Below are 14,988 nucleotides of genomic sequence, written 5' to 3'. Positions count from 1 at the left end.
TGAATGGATAAATAAAATGTAGTGCATCTATACAATGGACAATTATTCAACCTTTTTTTTTTGAGACGGAGTCTCACTCTGTTGCCCAGGCTGGAGTGCAGTGGCGCGATCTTCGCTCACTGCAACCTCTGCCGCCTGAGTTCAAGTGATTGTCCCACCTCAGTCTCCTGAGTGGCTGGGATTACAGGTGCCTGCCACCATGCCTGGCTAATTTTTGTATTTTTAGTGGAGATGGGGTTTCACCATATTGGCCAGGCTGGTCTCGAACTCCTGACCTCAGGTGATCCGCCCACCTTGGCCTCCTGAAGTTACAAGCATGAGCCACCATTTGTAGCCTAGTCAACCTTAACGAAAGAATGAACCACCACAATAACAGAAATGTATTGTCTGAAAGTTCTGGAGTGTGGAAGTCTGAGATCAAGGTGTTAGCAGTGTTGGTTCCTTCTGAGAGCCATGAGACAGAATCCATTCCAGGCCTCTCTCCTAGCTTTTGGTTGCTGCTGGCAATTTGGGGGGTTCTCGGCTTAGGAGATGTGTCACTCCAATCTCTGCCTTGAGGATCACATGATGTTCTCCCTTTGAGAGTATCTGTATCCAAATTTCCCCTTTTTTAGATAAGAACACCAGTCAGTATTGGATTAGGGCCCACTGTAATTAGATGATTCCACTTTTTTTTTTTTTTTTTTCCTTTGAGACAGAGTTTTGCTCTGTCACCCACACTGGAATGCAGTGGCTTGATCACGGATCACTGCAGCCTCGGCATCCCGGGCTTACACAGTCCTCCCACCTCAGTCCCCAAGTAGCTGGGATTACAAACACTTGCCACCATGCCCAGCTAAGTTTTAATTTTTTGCTTTTTTTTTTTTTTTTTTTTTTTGTAAAAAGGGGGTCTTCCCATGTTGGCCAGACTGGTCTTGAACTCCTGGGATCAAGCAATCCTCCCGCCTCAGCCTCCCAAAAGTGCTGGGATTTCAGGCGTGAGCCACTATGCCTGGCCTGATTCCAGCTTAACTTCATTTTAACTAGTCGACCTCGTTACAATGACCTCATTTAATGAGATGACTTCTATAAAGACCTTATCTCCATATAAGAGCACATTCCAAGGTACTAGAGGTCAGGATGCCAACATGTCTTTTTTAGCAGAACACGAATCAGCCCGTAACAATTTCTGATACTGAACATGGATGAACCTTAGAAATACGACGCTCAGTGGAAGAACTCAGGCATAAAAGGCCACAAATCTTATGCTTTCATTTATGTGAAATTTTCAGAAGATGCAAATCCGCAAAGACAGAAGGGAGATTAGTGGTTGCGAGGGAGTGGGAAAGGGAGCGACCGCTAATGGGGACAGGGCTCCCTTTTGGGGTGATGGAAGTGTTCTGAAATTAAATAGAAGTGGTGCTCTCACAACACTGAATGTACTAAATGCCACTGAATTGTGCACTTTAAATGGGAGCATTGTAGGGTTTGTGAATTTCATATATGTATACTTGTGGGTTTTTTGTTTTGTTTTGTTTTTTGAGATGGCATCTTGCTCTGTCACCCAGGCTGGAGTGCAGTGGTGCAATCTCAGCTCAACACAACCTCTGCCTCCTGGATTCAAGTGATTCTCCTGCCTCAGCCTCCCGAGTAGCTGGGATTACAGGCACCTGCCACCACACCTGGCCAATTTTTGTATTTTTCATAGAGAAGGGGTTTCACTATGTTGGCCAGGCTGGTCTTGAACTCCTGACCTCATGATCCACCCGCCTTGGCCTTCCAAAGTGCTGGGATTACAGGTGTGAGCCACCGCCCAGCCTTTAAAAAAAAAAAAAAAAAAAAAAAAAAAAAAAAAAAAAAAACACAGGATCTCGTTCTGTTGCCCAGACTGGAGTACAGTGGTGCAGTCAGAGCTCACTGCAGCTTCCACCTCCTGGGATCAAGCAGTCCTTCTGCCTCAGCCTTCCAAGTAGCTGGGACCACAGGCACAGACCACTATGCCCAGCTAAATGTAAAACCTTATATATATATATATAGAGAGAGAGAGAGAGATATAAAATCATATATCTATAAAGACAGGGTTTTCCTGTGTTGCCCAGGCTGGTCTCAAACTCCTGGGCTAGGGTGATCCTCCTGCCTCAGCCTCCCAAAGTGTTGGGATTATAGGTGTGAGCCACGGACACGATTTTTTGGTTTTTGTTTTTGTTTTTAACTGTTAATTCAGGCTGGATACATTGGTTCATGCCTGTAATCCCAATACTTTGGAAGGCCTAGGCAGGAGGATCACTCGAGCCCAGGAGTTCGAGATCAGCCTGGGCAACATGGGGAAACACCGTCTCTGCACGAACATTTTTTAAACAATTGGCCAGGCATGGTGGTACACATCTGTAGTTCCAGCTACTTGAGAGGTTGAGGTGGGAGGATCACCTGACTCCAGAGAGGTCAAGGCTGCAGTAAGCCATGATCGTGCCACTGCACACCAGCATGGGGGACAGAATGAGACTCGCTCTCAAAACAAAACAAACAAACAAAACCAGAGGCAGTATGGACAGCAACATAGCAAGACCCCTTCTCTTGAAAAAAAAAAAAAAGGAACGAGTTAGAAACTGCAGTAACCTGTGATCCTGCCAGAGCAGGACCACCGTGTCTCAAACAAAAGGGCCGGGGCGGGGAGGGGCGTGGCCATATTCCTGATGATACCTTTTGCCTCCAGCTCCAATATGATTGGTCCCGGCTCCGTAACTGACAGATGTTATACACCTTGGCGCTCGCTCCGCTCACCTCTCCTAGGACTGGCCCTGGACATGGCCAGGGTACCCCATGGAGGGCCCGGGGGAGCAGTGGCGCTGCAGGGTGTCCTTTATGTCAACGCTTTGCGGATGTGCGAGCGGAGGAGGCCCCTAGAACGCGCGGCCGCCACATTTTAAGGAAGTGACTTTTTTTCTTTTTCTTATTTTAGAATGACTTTATTGCTTCTTATTTTAAAATGACACGTGAAAAGGAAAAAAATGATACTTAGGAGTTTTACACACGTTCAGAAGGAAGAGAAAAGTACAGTGAAGGGCTGGGTGCGCATACCTGGAATCTCAACACTTTGGGAGGCTGAGGTGGGAGGACTGCTGGAGCCCAGGAGTTCAAAACCAGCCTGGGCAACAGAGCGAGTCCCCATCTCTGCATACATTTTCTTTTTCTTTTCTTTTCTTTCTTTTCTCTGTTGCCCAGGCTGGTGTGCAGTGGCGCAATCTTGGCTCACTGCAACCTCTGCCTCCCAGGTTCAAATGATTCTTGTTCTTCAGCCTCCCAAGGCTGAGATTACAGGCATGCGCCACCACACCTGGCTAACTTTTTTGTATTTTTAGTAGAGATGAGGTTTTGGCACGTTGCCTAGGCTGGTCTCAAACTCCTGGTCTCAAGCAGTCCTCCTGCCTCGGCCTCCCAAAGCACTGGGATTACACGCAGGAGCCATCGTGCCCATCCTGTTTCCACTTTTGGAGGTTGTGAATAGTGCTGTTGTGAATGTGTCTGTCCAAGGGTTTGCTTAAACACTTGTTTTCATTTCTCTTGAGCCTGTCTAGGAGCGGGATTGCTGGGTCATTAGGAACTCTATGTTAAACTTTTTGGGGGAACACTCATCTGATATTTCGTTCGAATTGTGGCCAGTGCTGAGAACTACAGAGTTTTGCATATGAGGTCACACTTCTGACTTCTCTTGGAAAAATTTGAAGCTGGTGCGGTTGCTCACACCTGTGATCCCAGCACTCTGGGAGGCTGAGGCAGGAGGACACTTGAGGCCAGGAGTTTTAGACCAGCCTGGGCAAAATAGAGAGACCCCATCTCTGCAGGAAATTTTAAAAATTAGCCAGGCGTGGTGTTGCATGCCTGTAATCCCAGTTCCTCAGGAGGAGGCTGAGGTGGGAGGATCACTTGAGCCCAGGAGGTCAAGACTGCAGTGAGCTGTGATTGCGCCACCGCACTTCAGTCTAGGCACAGAGCAAGACCTTGTCTCCAAAAAAAGGAAAAAGAAAAGAAAAATCCTCGCCAGGCACAGTGGCTCACACCTGTAATCCCAGCACTTTAGGAGGCCAAGGTGGGTGGATCACTTGAGGTCAGGAGCTCAAGACCAGCCTGGCCAACATGCTGAAACCCCGTATCTATTAAAAATACAAAAATTAGCCAGGCATGATGGCAGGCGCCTGTAATCCCAGCTATTCGGGAGGCTGAGGCAGGTGAATTGCTTGAACCCGGGAGGCAGAGGTTGCCAAAATCATCTTCATGGCACCTGAGCCAAGTGAACCAAGATTGCGCCACTGCACTCCAGCCTGTGCAACAGAGCGAGACTGACTCAAGAAAAAGAAAAAGAAAGAAAAGAGGCCGGGCATGGTGGCTCACACCTGTAATCCCAGCACTTTGGGAGGGCGAGGCGGGCGGATCACGAGGTCAGGCGATAACGGTGAAACTCCGTCTCTACTAAAAATACAAAAAAATTAGCTGGGCATGGTGGCGGGCGCCTGTAGTCCCAGCTACTTGGGAGGCCGAGGCAGGAGAATGGCGTGAACCCGGGAGGCGGAGCTTGCAATGAGCAGAGATCGCGCCATTGCACTCTAGCCTGGGCGACAAGAGCAAAACTCCATCTCAAAAAAACAAAAGAAAGGAAAATCCGAGCCTGTGGGGTTTCAGGCCAGGCTGACGTCACTCTCTGGGGTTGGGTGGGGAGCGCGGCGCGTGTCTGACACCCATGGCTGGCTCCCTCCTGCCCTCCACAGCTGTTCATGGTGGACAACGGGGCTGATGACTGGCGCATCGCCATGACCTGCGAGCGCGTGTTCCTCATCTCACTGGAGCTGGCGGTGTGCGCCATTCACCCGGTGCCCGGCCACTACCGCTTCACGTGGACGGCGCGGCTGGCCTTCACCTACGCTCCCTCAGTGGCCGAGGCCGACGTGGACGTGCTGCTGTCCATCCCCATGTTCCTGCGCCTCTACCTGCTGGGCCGGGTGATGCTACTGCACAGCAAAATCTTCACGGACGCCTCGAGCCGCAGCATCGGGGCCCTCAACAAGATCACCTTCAACACGCGCTTTGTCATGAAGACGCTCATGACCATCTGCCCCGGCACGGTGCTGCTGTCTTCAGCATCTACCTCCTGGATTCATCGCGGCCTGGAAGTGCGCGTTTGCGAGAGGTGCGACACCTCGCCCCGGAGCCCCCCCATGCCCCCAGCCCCGTCTCCCTGGGACCTCCGTGCCCATTCATGATTTCACTGACCCTGGGCTCCTCCCGACCCTGGCCATTGCTTCCGTCTCCCCGACTGCAAGACACCCATGGTGCCTCCTGTCTCCCAGTTTGTGGCTTCAGTAATCATCCTCTCCGGGCTGCTAGTCCTGTGTCCCCAGCTGCCCTCAACCAGGGAGGGACCCCAGCTCCCTCTCCCTCATCCTCCCCGCCGGGGTCTCCCAGGCCGCCTTCTCCCAGCCCCTCGGGTCCCTGGGAGGCTGACTTCTGATCTCCGGCCCCAGGGGCGCAGGCAGCAGGCACAGGGATGCCTCCCCTTCCCCTCTGTCTCCCACCTCCCACGTTTAACCAGCTTTCATTTTCCCCTCTGCCCGCTCCACCGGACTTTAGGGAAAACATGTGAGTCCCACCCTTGGCTGAGCTGTGTGCGCAGAGCAGCCGCTGCCACCGCTGCTGCCATCCCCGACCCGCCAGGAATTTAAGATTAGCTGCCGCAAGGGGAGGGAGGCAGGGAGAACGGGCCAGCAGGGTGGGTCGGGGTCAGTCCCCCCATCTCGGGGGCAGGCCGCTCCACTGGGCTTCCTCCCCGAGCCTCAGGGCCCTTGTGTCCGAATGGCGGGGGTTAAGGAAGGGCTTGGCTCTGGTGTTGTGTTTGGGCAGCTGACCGCTGCAAGCTCCGATGTTTCCTCCCAAGACTTAAATGGATCTGGGGTGGTCTGGGCGTGGTGATGGTGCCTGTGATCCCAGCTACTCGGGAGGCTAAAGCAGGAGAATCGCGTGAACCTGGGATGGGGAGGTTGCAGTAAGCTGAGATTGCGCCACTGAACTCCAGTCGAAAAAAAAAAAAAAAAAGACAAGTAAATGGGTCTGGGGTGAAGGAAAACCGGCCGCGCCTTCGGGACCTCCAAACAGGAGGGAGTCTGTTGTGAATACCCCTAGGAGGTGGTAGGCCATCAACCCGATTTACAGAGAGGGAAACTGAGACTCTGGCAGGCAAAGGGACTTGCCCCGGAGCCTGAGTCTGGCGGTCTCAGAGGCAGGAGGGGCTCCGCCAGGCCTGGGGTGTGAGGGTGCCTTATCTGGGAGAGGGTCTCCCTGCCATGCGCCTAGCTGGTGGGGGCCCCGGAGGGGTCCCTGATTGGACCCCTGCTTGCCCTCAGCACCCCATCCTCATCCCTTCACCCAGCCCCCACCCCCCTTGCCCCCACGGGCCCTGCCTGGGCCTGAGGCCTGGCTCTCAGGGATGAAGGGCCCAGTTTCTCCGGCTGTCAAGGCTTCCAGGGGTCTCCTTGGGCCCTTGATGTTCCCACATGCAGTTTCTACACACCCCTGATGGGTGGGGTCATAACTAGAGTCAGGGGTATGGGGTGCCCCTCATCAGGTATCCCTGAGGTCCAAGCTGGGTCCTTGCAGGACTCTGGGGGGGTGGGGCACGGGGCAGGGCCGGCAGGCAGCCAATCCTAAATTCTGAGCCTGGCGACCATGCTTGAAGCCCCCTTGCCTGCCTCGCTCTGACCCACCACCGCCTCCCGCATGTCCCTCAGCCCTGCTCCTGGGCGGTCCCACGGCACCCCCACCTTATTGCTCTGTCTGGATCTGGGGCTCACCCACCCACCTACTAGAGGGCCCCCCCGCCCCTCCTGCCCTCTGGGGGTCAGGCAGCTTGGGGCTCAGATGTTTTGGTGTAAGATGGAGGTCAGTGAGCTGGGTGCAGTGGCTCACGCCTGTAATCCCAGCACTTTGGGAGGCTGAGGCAGGTGGATCACGAGGTCAGGAGATTGAGACCATCCTGGCTAACATGGTGAAACCCTGTCTCTACTAAAAATACAAAAAAGAAAATATATATATGGCCGGGCGCGGTGGCTCAAGCCTGTAATCCCAGCACTTTGGGAGGCCGAGACTGGCGGATCACGAGGTCAGGAGATCGAGACCATCCTGGCTAACCCGGTGAAACCCCGTCTCTACTAAAAAAATAAAAAAATTTAGCCGGGCGAGGTGGCGGGCGCCTGTAGTCCCAGCTACTTGGGAGGCTGAGGCAGGAGAATGGCGTAAACCCGGGAGGCGGAGCTTGCAGTGAGCTGAGATCCGGCCACTGCACTCCAGCCTGGGCGACAGAGCGAGACTCTGTCTCAAAAAAAAAAAAAAAAAAAATTAGCTGGGCGTGGCGGCAGGTGCCTGTAGTCTCAGCTACTTGGGAGGCTGAGGCAGGAGAATCACTTGAACCCAGGAGGTGGAGGTTGCAGTGAGCCAAGATCGTGCGGCTACACTCCAGCCTGGGCGACAGAGAGAGACACTGTTTCAAAAAAAAAAAAGAAAAGAAAAGATGGAGTCAGTCCCTGGGCCTTCACCCAGCAAGCATCCTAGAAGCCCAGACTGGAGGTACCTGGAGTAGCATTCAACCTCCGCAGGAGTGAAGACCCCAAAATGCCAATCTTTGGGGAGCCTCCATCTCCTTCCCTCTGGAGCCTCTGACTCCAGCCCTATCCTTGGGCTCTGTCACCCCGTGTGTCTGGCACAGGCCTCCCCTGAAGATCCTGCTCTGTCCAGGGCACTTCCTCGGTGCTACCCCAGTTGACCTCTGACCTTGAATCCCCCAGAGGCTGCCTTGGGGCTCAGATGATCTAAACCCTGCAAAGGAGTGGGTTAGCTGGAAGCCAGGTCAGAGGGGGCCCAGCCCCCAGAAAAAGGCCAAGGGGATTCGAGGACTCAGAGCTGAGCGGGGACAGATCCTAGAGCCACCCCCAGACCCAGAGAGCCAAGCCCTCGGCGCCCTGGCATGGCTACAGGCAAAACCTCTTTGCAGCCTCTTTGGCCGAAGTCCCAAGCCTGGCTGTGACCAGGACTAAGTTCTGTCAGTTTTAAGGCCTCGGGGCCTGTCTCCCTGGGTCCCAAAATATAGCCCCAGGCCTCTCCCCAGCGCCAAAGCCGATGCCCCTCTCCTCCCAACCCCCAGGTGCAACATGGGCCTGGAGTTGGGGGACTCATGCTGTCCTCCAGTCTATGTCCTTCATATATGGGCATCCCTTCTTGCTCCAGCCCCAGGTCGTGATCCTCCAGCCTCCCACCTCCTCCAGTCCTCCTACCTCCTTGGGGCCTCGCTGGCTGGGGAAGTTCTTCCTGGTGTCTGGCCCGAATCCTTGCCTCCACCTCCTGCCGCTTCTGGTGCTATGGTCACCCGTCCCCCTGTCTGTGTGTGTCTGTCGTTGGGAGGGGGATGGTATGTTCATACAACCTCACCTGGGCCCCTCTCTGCCCCATCCAGGGAAGCAGCTTGGGGGGCAGGTGAAGGGAATGTGGAAGGGCTGTAGGGGAGATGGTGCTCCTGTCCTGTACCCACAGGACACGGCCCCAACGCAGCCAGGTGGACTCAGGGCCCTGCAGCCCTGGCACTGCCCCAGGCAGTGTGATGGAGGCAGAGGGCATGGTGTAGACTGAGCCCTCCCTCTTCCCACTCTGGCTCCCCAGGTACCATGACAAGCAGGAAGTGACCAGCAACTTCCTGGGGGCCATGTGGCTGATTTCCATCACCTTCCTCTCCATCGGCTACGGCGACATGGTGCCCCACACCTACTGCGGGAAGGGCGTGTGCCTGCTCACTGGCATCATGGTAAGGGCGAGGCTCCATGTGCATGATCCTGGGAGGTCTAGCCAGCCGTCCATTCCACCAGCCCTTGCATACCCCTCGCTGACAGGGTGCTCACCCCATCACGAGCTGTGCCTGATCAGCATCCCTCCGTCTGTCAGTCCACCCCTCCTCTGCTCTGCTCTTTTCCTCTGACATCACGTGGAAGCCACACCCACAGGCTTCCTGGGACATCTCCCTGTGGTCCTTCCAGGCCTAGATATGCAGCTCCCACCATGCCTGCCCAGTAAGAAGCTGTGGTCCACTCTGACCAGAGAGTCATTGTCACCCCTTTATTCTCTACAGCCCGATTTATTCACAGCCTTTGGATCCAGGGCAAGGGGCTTGATGCTGAGGTGCCTTAGTTTCCTTGGCTGTGATCAATGCTACTTCCTCTGCTTTGCAAGGGCTAAGTCAGTTATTTATGTGAGAATCCCAGAACTGTGAATGCCGTGGACACGCTCTAAATACCTGCTGGGGGCCGGGCGCGGTGGCTTACGCCTGTAATCCCAGCACTTTGGGAGGCCAAGGTGGGCAGATCACCTGAGGTTGGGAGTTTGAGACCAGCCTGTGACCAACATGGAGAAACCCCATCTCTACAAAAAATACAAAAGTAGCCAGGCATGGTGGCAGGCGCCTGTAATCCCAGCTACTAGGGAGGCTGAAGCATGAGAATTGCTTGAACCCAGGAGGCAGAGGTTGCAGTGAGCCGAGATCACGCCATTGCACTCCAGCCTGGACAACCACAGCAAAACTTCATTTCTAAAAAAAAAAAAAAAGAAACTTGCTGGGCTGTGTCCTCTGCAGCCCAAACCCCCTTCCTTGGGTGATTTTCATGGTGTTCTCTGAGTCCCCATAGTGCAAAGTTTGTCTTTCGTGACTCAGTGGGCGCAGGCAGCACCCCGTCTCCCCGAAGTATTCTCCAGTCTGCCATGGGTGCCTGTAAACATCCTTTCATGATCACTGCTTTCTCTTTTCCCTGATTCAATCATTGGGGTCCCTGTCCATCCCCTCTTTCCGGAACCTTCTTTCTCTCCAGATATGTTTTATGCCCATGCCAACAAATGCTTTTCCATGTTTTACTTTATTCAGTTTTATTTTTATGTTTTTATAAAGATGGGGTCTCACTATGTTGTCCAGGCTGGTCATGAACTCCTGGGCTCAAGTGATCCTCCTGCTTGGGCCTCTCAAACTGCTGGAGTTACAGGCCTGAGCAATTGCACCTGGCCTATGTCCGACTTTTTTTTTTTTTTTTTTTTTTTAATTGAGATGGAGTCTCACTCTGTTGCCCAGGCTGCAGTGCAATGGCGTGATCTCGGCTTACTGCAACCTCTACCTCCTGAGTTCAAGCCATTCTCCTCTCTCAGCTTCCTGAGTAGCTGGAATTACAGGTGCCTGCCACCAGGCTCGGCTAATTTTTGTGTTTTTAGTAGAGATAGGGTTTCATCATGCTGGCCAGTCTGGTCTCGAACTCCTAACCTCAGGTAATCCACCTGCCTCGGCCTCCTAAAGTGCTGGGATTACAGGCGTGATGCCACCACGCTGTTCCGCACCCCCCCCTTTTTTTTTCTTTTGAGACGGAAGTCTCGCTCTTCCGCCAGGCTCCGGAGTGCAGTGGCGGGCATCGCTCACTGCAAGCTCCGACCTCCCGGGATTACGCCATTCTCACCCCTCAGCCTCCCGAGTAGCTGGGACTACAGGCGCCCTCACCTCGCGGCTAGTTTTTGTTATTTTTTAGTAGAGACGGAGGTTTCACCATATTCGCCAGGATGGTCTCGATCTCCTGGCCTCAGTGATCCGCCCGCTCGGCCTCCCAAAAGTGCTGGATTACAGGCTTGAGCCACCAGCGCCCGGGCCCCTTTTTTTTTTTTTGGAGATGGAGTCTCGCTCTGTCGCCCAGGCTGGAGTGCAGTGGCGTGATCTCAGCCTGGCTGAGGTTGCCTGGCTCACTGCAACCTTCCCCTCCCAGGTTTAAGCAGTTCTCCTGCCTCAGCCTCCCGAGTAGCTGGGATGACAGGCACCCGCCACCAGGCCTGGATGATTTTTGTATTTTTAGTAGAGACGGGGTTTCACTATGTTGACCAGGCTGGTCTCGAACTCTTGACCTCAGGTGATATGCCCACCTCAGCCTCCCAAAGTGCTGGGATTACAGGTGCAAGCCACTGCACCTGGTCCATGTCTGGCTTTTTACTGGCAGCCCAGCATGGGTCCCTCCCTGCAGCGTCTGTGCAGTACATCATGCTGTTGCAGAGCCTGTGTCCATTCCTTCTCCTTGCTGTCTAGTATTCTAGGTGGAGGTTTCCAGCAGGTCGCTCTGTCCGAGTTGACAGGGCTTTTCCTGAGAACAGGCTTCTAGGTGCTCTCAAAACCTTTGTCCTGGCCTGGAAACTGAGACAGGGTTTTCTCCGGGAACCTGTGCTTGTGCTCTCTAGGCCAACCCTGCTCAGGCTTAGGGTGTTGGCATCTAAACTTGCCTGGAGCTGGGCATACTAATGGCTCATGCCTGTAATCCCAGCACTTTGGGAGGCTGAGGCAGGTGGATCATTTGAGGCCAGGTGTCCGAGACCAGAGTGGGTGACATAGTGAGACCCCATATCTCTACAAAAAAAAAAAAAAGGCGGGGGGAGGGGCAGGCCCAGTGGCTTACACCTGTAATCCCAGCACTTTGGGAGGCCAAGGTGGGTGGATCACCTGTCTGGAGTTCGAGACCAGCCTGACCAACATGGTGAAAACCCCTCTCTAGTAAACACACACAATTAGCAGGACGTGGTGGTGTGCGCTTCTAGTTCCAGCTACTCAGGAGGCTGAGGCAGGAGAATCGCTTGAACCTGGGAGGTGGAGGTTGCAGTGAGCCAAGATTGTCCCACTGCACTCCAGCCTGGGCGACAGAGCGAGACTCCATCTCATAAAAAAAAAAAAAAAAAAGAACTGTCCTACCTCCTGGAGTTGCTGGGGGTCGAATGAGCTAATGTGTGGGACATGGTGGGAAACAAGTAGACCTGGAGTCAGTGAGCTCTGCAGATGGAATCCACGCACACTGCTGACTCAGGGAATGGGGAGGCTGCAATCTGGGCAGGCTCATGGAGGAGGAAGTGATCTCAAGACGGGACGCTGATGTGCCCCCCCTCTGCCCCGCACACAGGGAGCTGGCTGTACTGCGCTCGTGGTGGCTGTGGTAGCCCGGAAGCTGGAGCTCACCAAGGCTGAGAAGCACGTGCACAACTTCATGATGGACACTCAGCTCACCAAGCGGGTGAGGACCGCGGTTCCCATGGAGGCCGCCTCCTGGCCTTGTCAGCCAGCGTAGAACTTCCCTGCTTTCCTTCTGTATGTGCCGGGCACGAGCATGTGCCCATGGGTTACCATGCAGCCCCGTGTCAAGACTGTGCTGGATTTGGGAGGCCGAGACGGGCGGATCACGAGGTCAGGAGATCGAGACCATCCTGGCTAACACGGTGAAACCCCGTCTCTACTAAAATACAAAACTAGCCGGGCGCGGTGGCAGGCGCCTGTAGTCCCAGCTACTCGGGAGGCTGAGGCGGGAGAATGGCGTGAACCCAGGAGGCGGAGCTTGCAGTAAGTGGAGATCGCACTACTGCACTCCAGCCTGGGCGACAGAGCGAGACTCCGTCTCAAAAAAAAAAAAAAAAAAAAAAAATGACTGTGCTTGACTCTGCCACCACACACCCATCTGTGAATAGTGCACAGAGAGACGTCATGGCATCTACCCTTGTGCCCAGTCACATCCACCCACCCATGGGCATTCAGCAAGAGACTTGGGCCAGACTGCAATATGCAATTTGAGAGTTGCCTGACCCTAGCAGGTTGACTGCTCTGTACCTCAGCTTCCCCATATATAAAATGAGAGAAATAAAAACACATGCCGATACACTGAGTTAACATCTGCATCATGGCTGGGCGCGGTGGCTCACGCCTATAATCCCAGCACTTTAGGAGGCCAAGGCAGGCGGATCACTTGAGGTCAAGAGTTCGAAACCAGCCTGGCCAACATGATGAAATCCCATCTCTAGTAAAAATACAAAAATTAGCTGGGCATGATGGCAGGCGCCTGTAATCCCAGCTACTAGGGAGAGTGAGGCGGGAGAATCACTTGAACCCAGGAGGTGCAGTGAGGCAAGATCGCGCCACGGCATTCCAGCCTGGGCCACAGAGCGAGACTCTGTCTCAAACAACAACAACAACAACAAAAACACCATAAAAAACATTTGCATGTTTGCAGAGAAGGGGCCTGGCCCATCGTGAGTGATGTGTGTTAGGTATACACACATTGCACAGACGTTGCTGTGCAAGCATGGCCCTGCCTTATAGCCCAGGGACGCTGAGAAGCATTTCCAGAAGTTTCTAGAGGTTTCTGGAAGATTCTAGACATTTCTGGAGCCTTTTGGAATTTCGTGCCAACCCTGAGGCATGAAATTGTTCTTTTTCTGGCCCCAGGTAAAAAACGCCGCTGCTAACGTTCTCAGGGAGACGTGGCTCATCTATAAACACACCAGGCTGGTGAAGAAGCCAGACCAAGCCCGGGTTCGGAAACACCAGCGTAAGTTCCTCCAAGCCATCCATCAGTAAGTCCAGCACCTTTCCAGCTCACGTTTCTGTGTCCACATGGCGCGGAGGCAGCCCTCGCAGCTCAGTGTGGCCTCTTCACAGCTCCCTGCCAGGGATGGGTGGTCAGTTGGTTGGGGCCTGTGTCTTCTGAGCTGGGTGGATGGGAGGATCTTCAGAGGGAAGCAGATTATGGGTTCTGATAAGTCATGGACACTACTCAGTAAGTGACAGGACATATATTTTATTCTCTGGAATAACCAGGATAATTCTTACCCTTTAGACTTTGAAGAGATTTCCTCTTTTTGCTTTGTCTGCCAGGAAGCTCATAATTAAATCCGTGGTCTGATCCATGGGATCATGTGGAGTAACTAGAAATGAATTGGGCCAGGTGTGGTGACTCATGCCTGTAATCCCAGCACTTTGGGAGGCTGGAAGATCGCTTGAGTCCAGGAGTTCAGCACCATCCTTGGCAATACAGGGATACCCCATCTCTACAAAAACTAATAACTTAGCTGGGTGTGCTTGTGTGGCTCTGTGGTCCCAGCTACTCAGGAGGCTGAGGTCGGAGGATCACTTGAGTCTGCAGGGTCAAGGCTGCAGTGAGCCATGATTGTGCCACTGCACTCAGCCGGGTTACAGAGTGAGATCTTGTCTCAAAAAAAAAAAAAAAGAAAAAAAAAAGAAAAAAGAGAGAAAGAAAGAAAAGAAAGGAAGAAAGAAATTAAGAAATTGCTTGATTTCCTGTGTTGCTTCTTTGCCATGAGAATTTTTTAATAAAATAACTCTAAATCCTTGGCTGCTCATCGAAGTCACCAGGGGGCTTTTTAAAAATCCCAAGAGCCACATCCAACATCAATTACTTAGTAGAGTCTGGGTTGCAGCCTGGAATTACACTTAAATTCCTCAAATGGCTGCTTGGTTGGGCATGGTGGGTCACGCTTATAAACCCTGCACTTTGGGATGCCAAGGAGGGAAGACTGATTAAGGCCAAGATTTGGAAACCAGCCTGGGCGACATAGTGAGACCCCACTCTATGTAAAAATTAAAAAATAAACCTGGGCGTGGTGACTTACACCTTGTAATCCCAGCACTTTGGGAGGCTGAGCCAGGAGGATCGCTTGAGGCCAGGAGTTTGCAACCAGCCTGGGCAACAAAGTGAGACCCCGTCTCTACAAAAATAAAAAAATTAGCCCAGTGTGGTGGCACGTGTCTGTGGTCCCAGCTACCCAGGAGGCTGAGGTGGGAGGGTAACTTGAGCCCAGAAGGTCAAGGTTGCAGTGAGCTGTGATTGCGCCATTGCACTCCAGCCTGGGCCACAGAGCAAGACCTTGCCTTAAAAATATATATATAGGCCGGGCGCGGTGGCTCAAGCCTGAAATCCCAGCACTTCGGGAGGCCGAGACGGGCAGATCACGAGGTCAGGAGATCAAGACCATCCTGGCTAACATGGTGAAACCCCGTCTCTACTGAAAAATACAAAAAACTAGCCAGGCGAGGTGGCGGGCGCTTGTAGTCCCAGCTACTCGGGAGGCTGAGGCAGGAGAATGGCGTAAACCCGGGAGGCGGAGCTTGCAGTGAGTTGAGATCCA

At 53.4% G+C, this 14,988-nt stretch overlaps 1 protein-coding gene across 1 annotated transcript in view; it reads left to right on the top strand.

Moving 5' to 3' along the window:
- KCNN1 (potassium calcium-activated channel subfamily N member 1) overlaps positions 1-14,988 on the top strand; it is a 32,924-nt gene that overhangs the window by 9,445 nt on the left and 8,491 nt on the right. The window contains 4 exon segments of the mRNA XM_017879577.1: positions 4,743-5,161; positions 8,677-8,818; positions 11,976-12,086; positions 13,289-13,416. Coding sequence (XP_017735066.1) covers positions 4,743-5,161; positions 8,677-8,818; positions 11,976-12,086; positions 13,289-13,416 — 800 coding nt within the window.

This window comes from Rhinopithecus bieti, unplaced genomic scaffold, assembly GCF_001698545.2.
Source record: "Rhinopithecus bieti isolate Rb0 unplaced genomic scaffold, ASM169854v2 scaffold_9899, whole genome shotgun sequence".
Lineage (NCBI taxonomy): Eukaryota > Metazoa > Chordata > Mammalia > Primates > Cercopithecidae > Rhinopithecus > Rhinopithecus bieti.
This window is presented reverse-complemented; position numbering and strand designations above follow the sequence as displayed.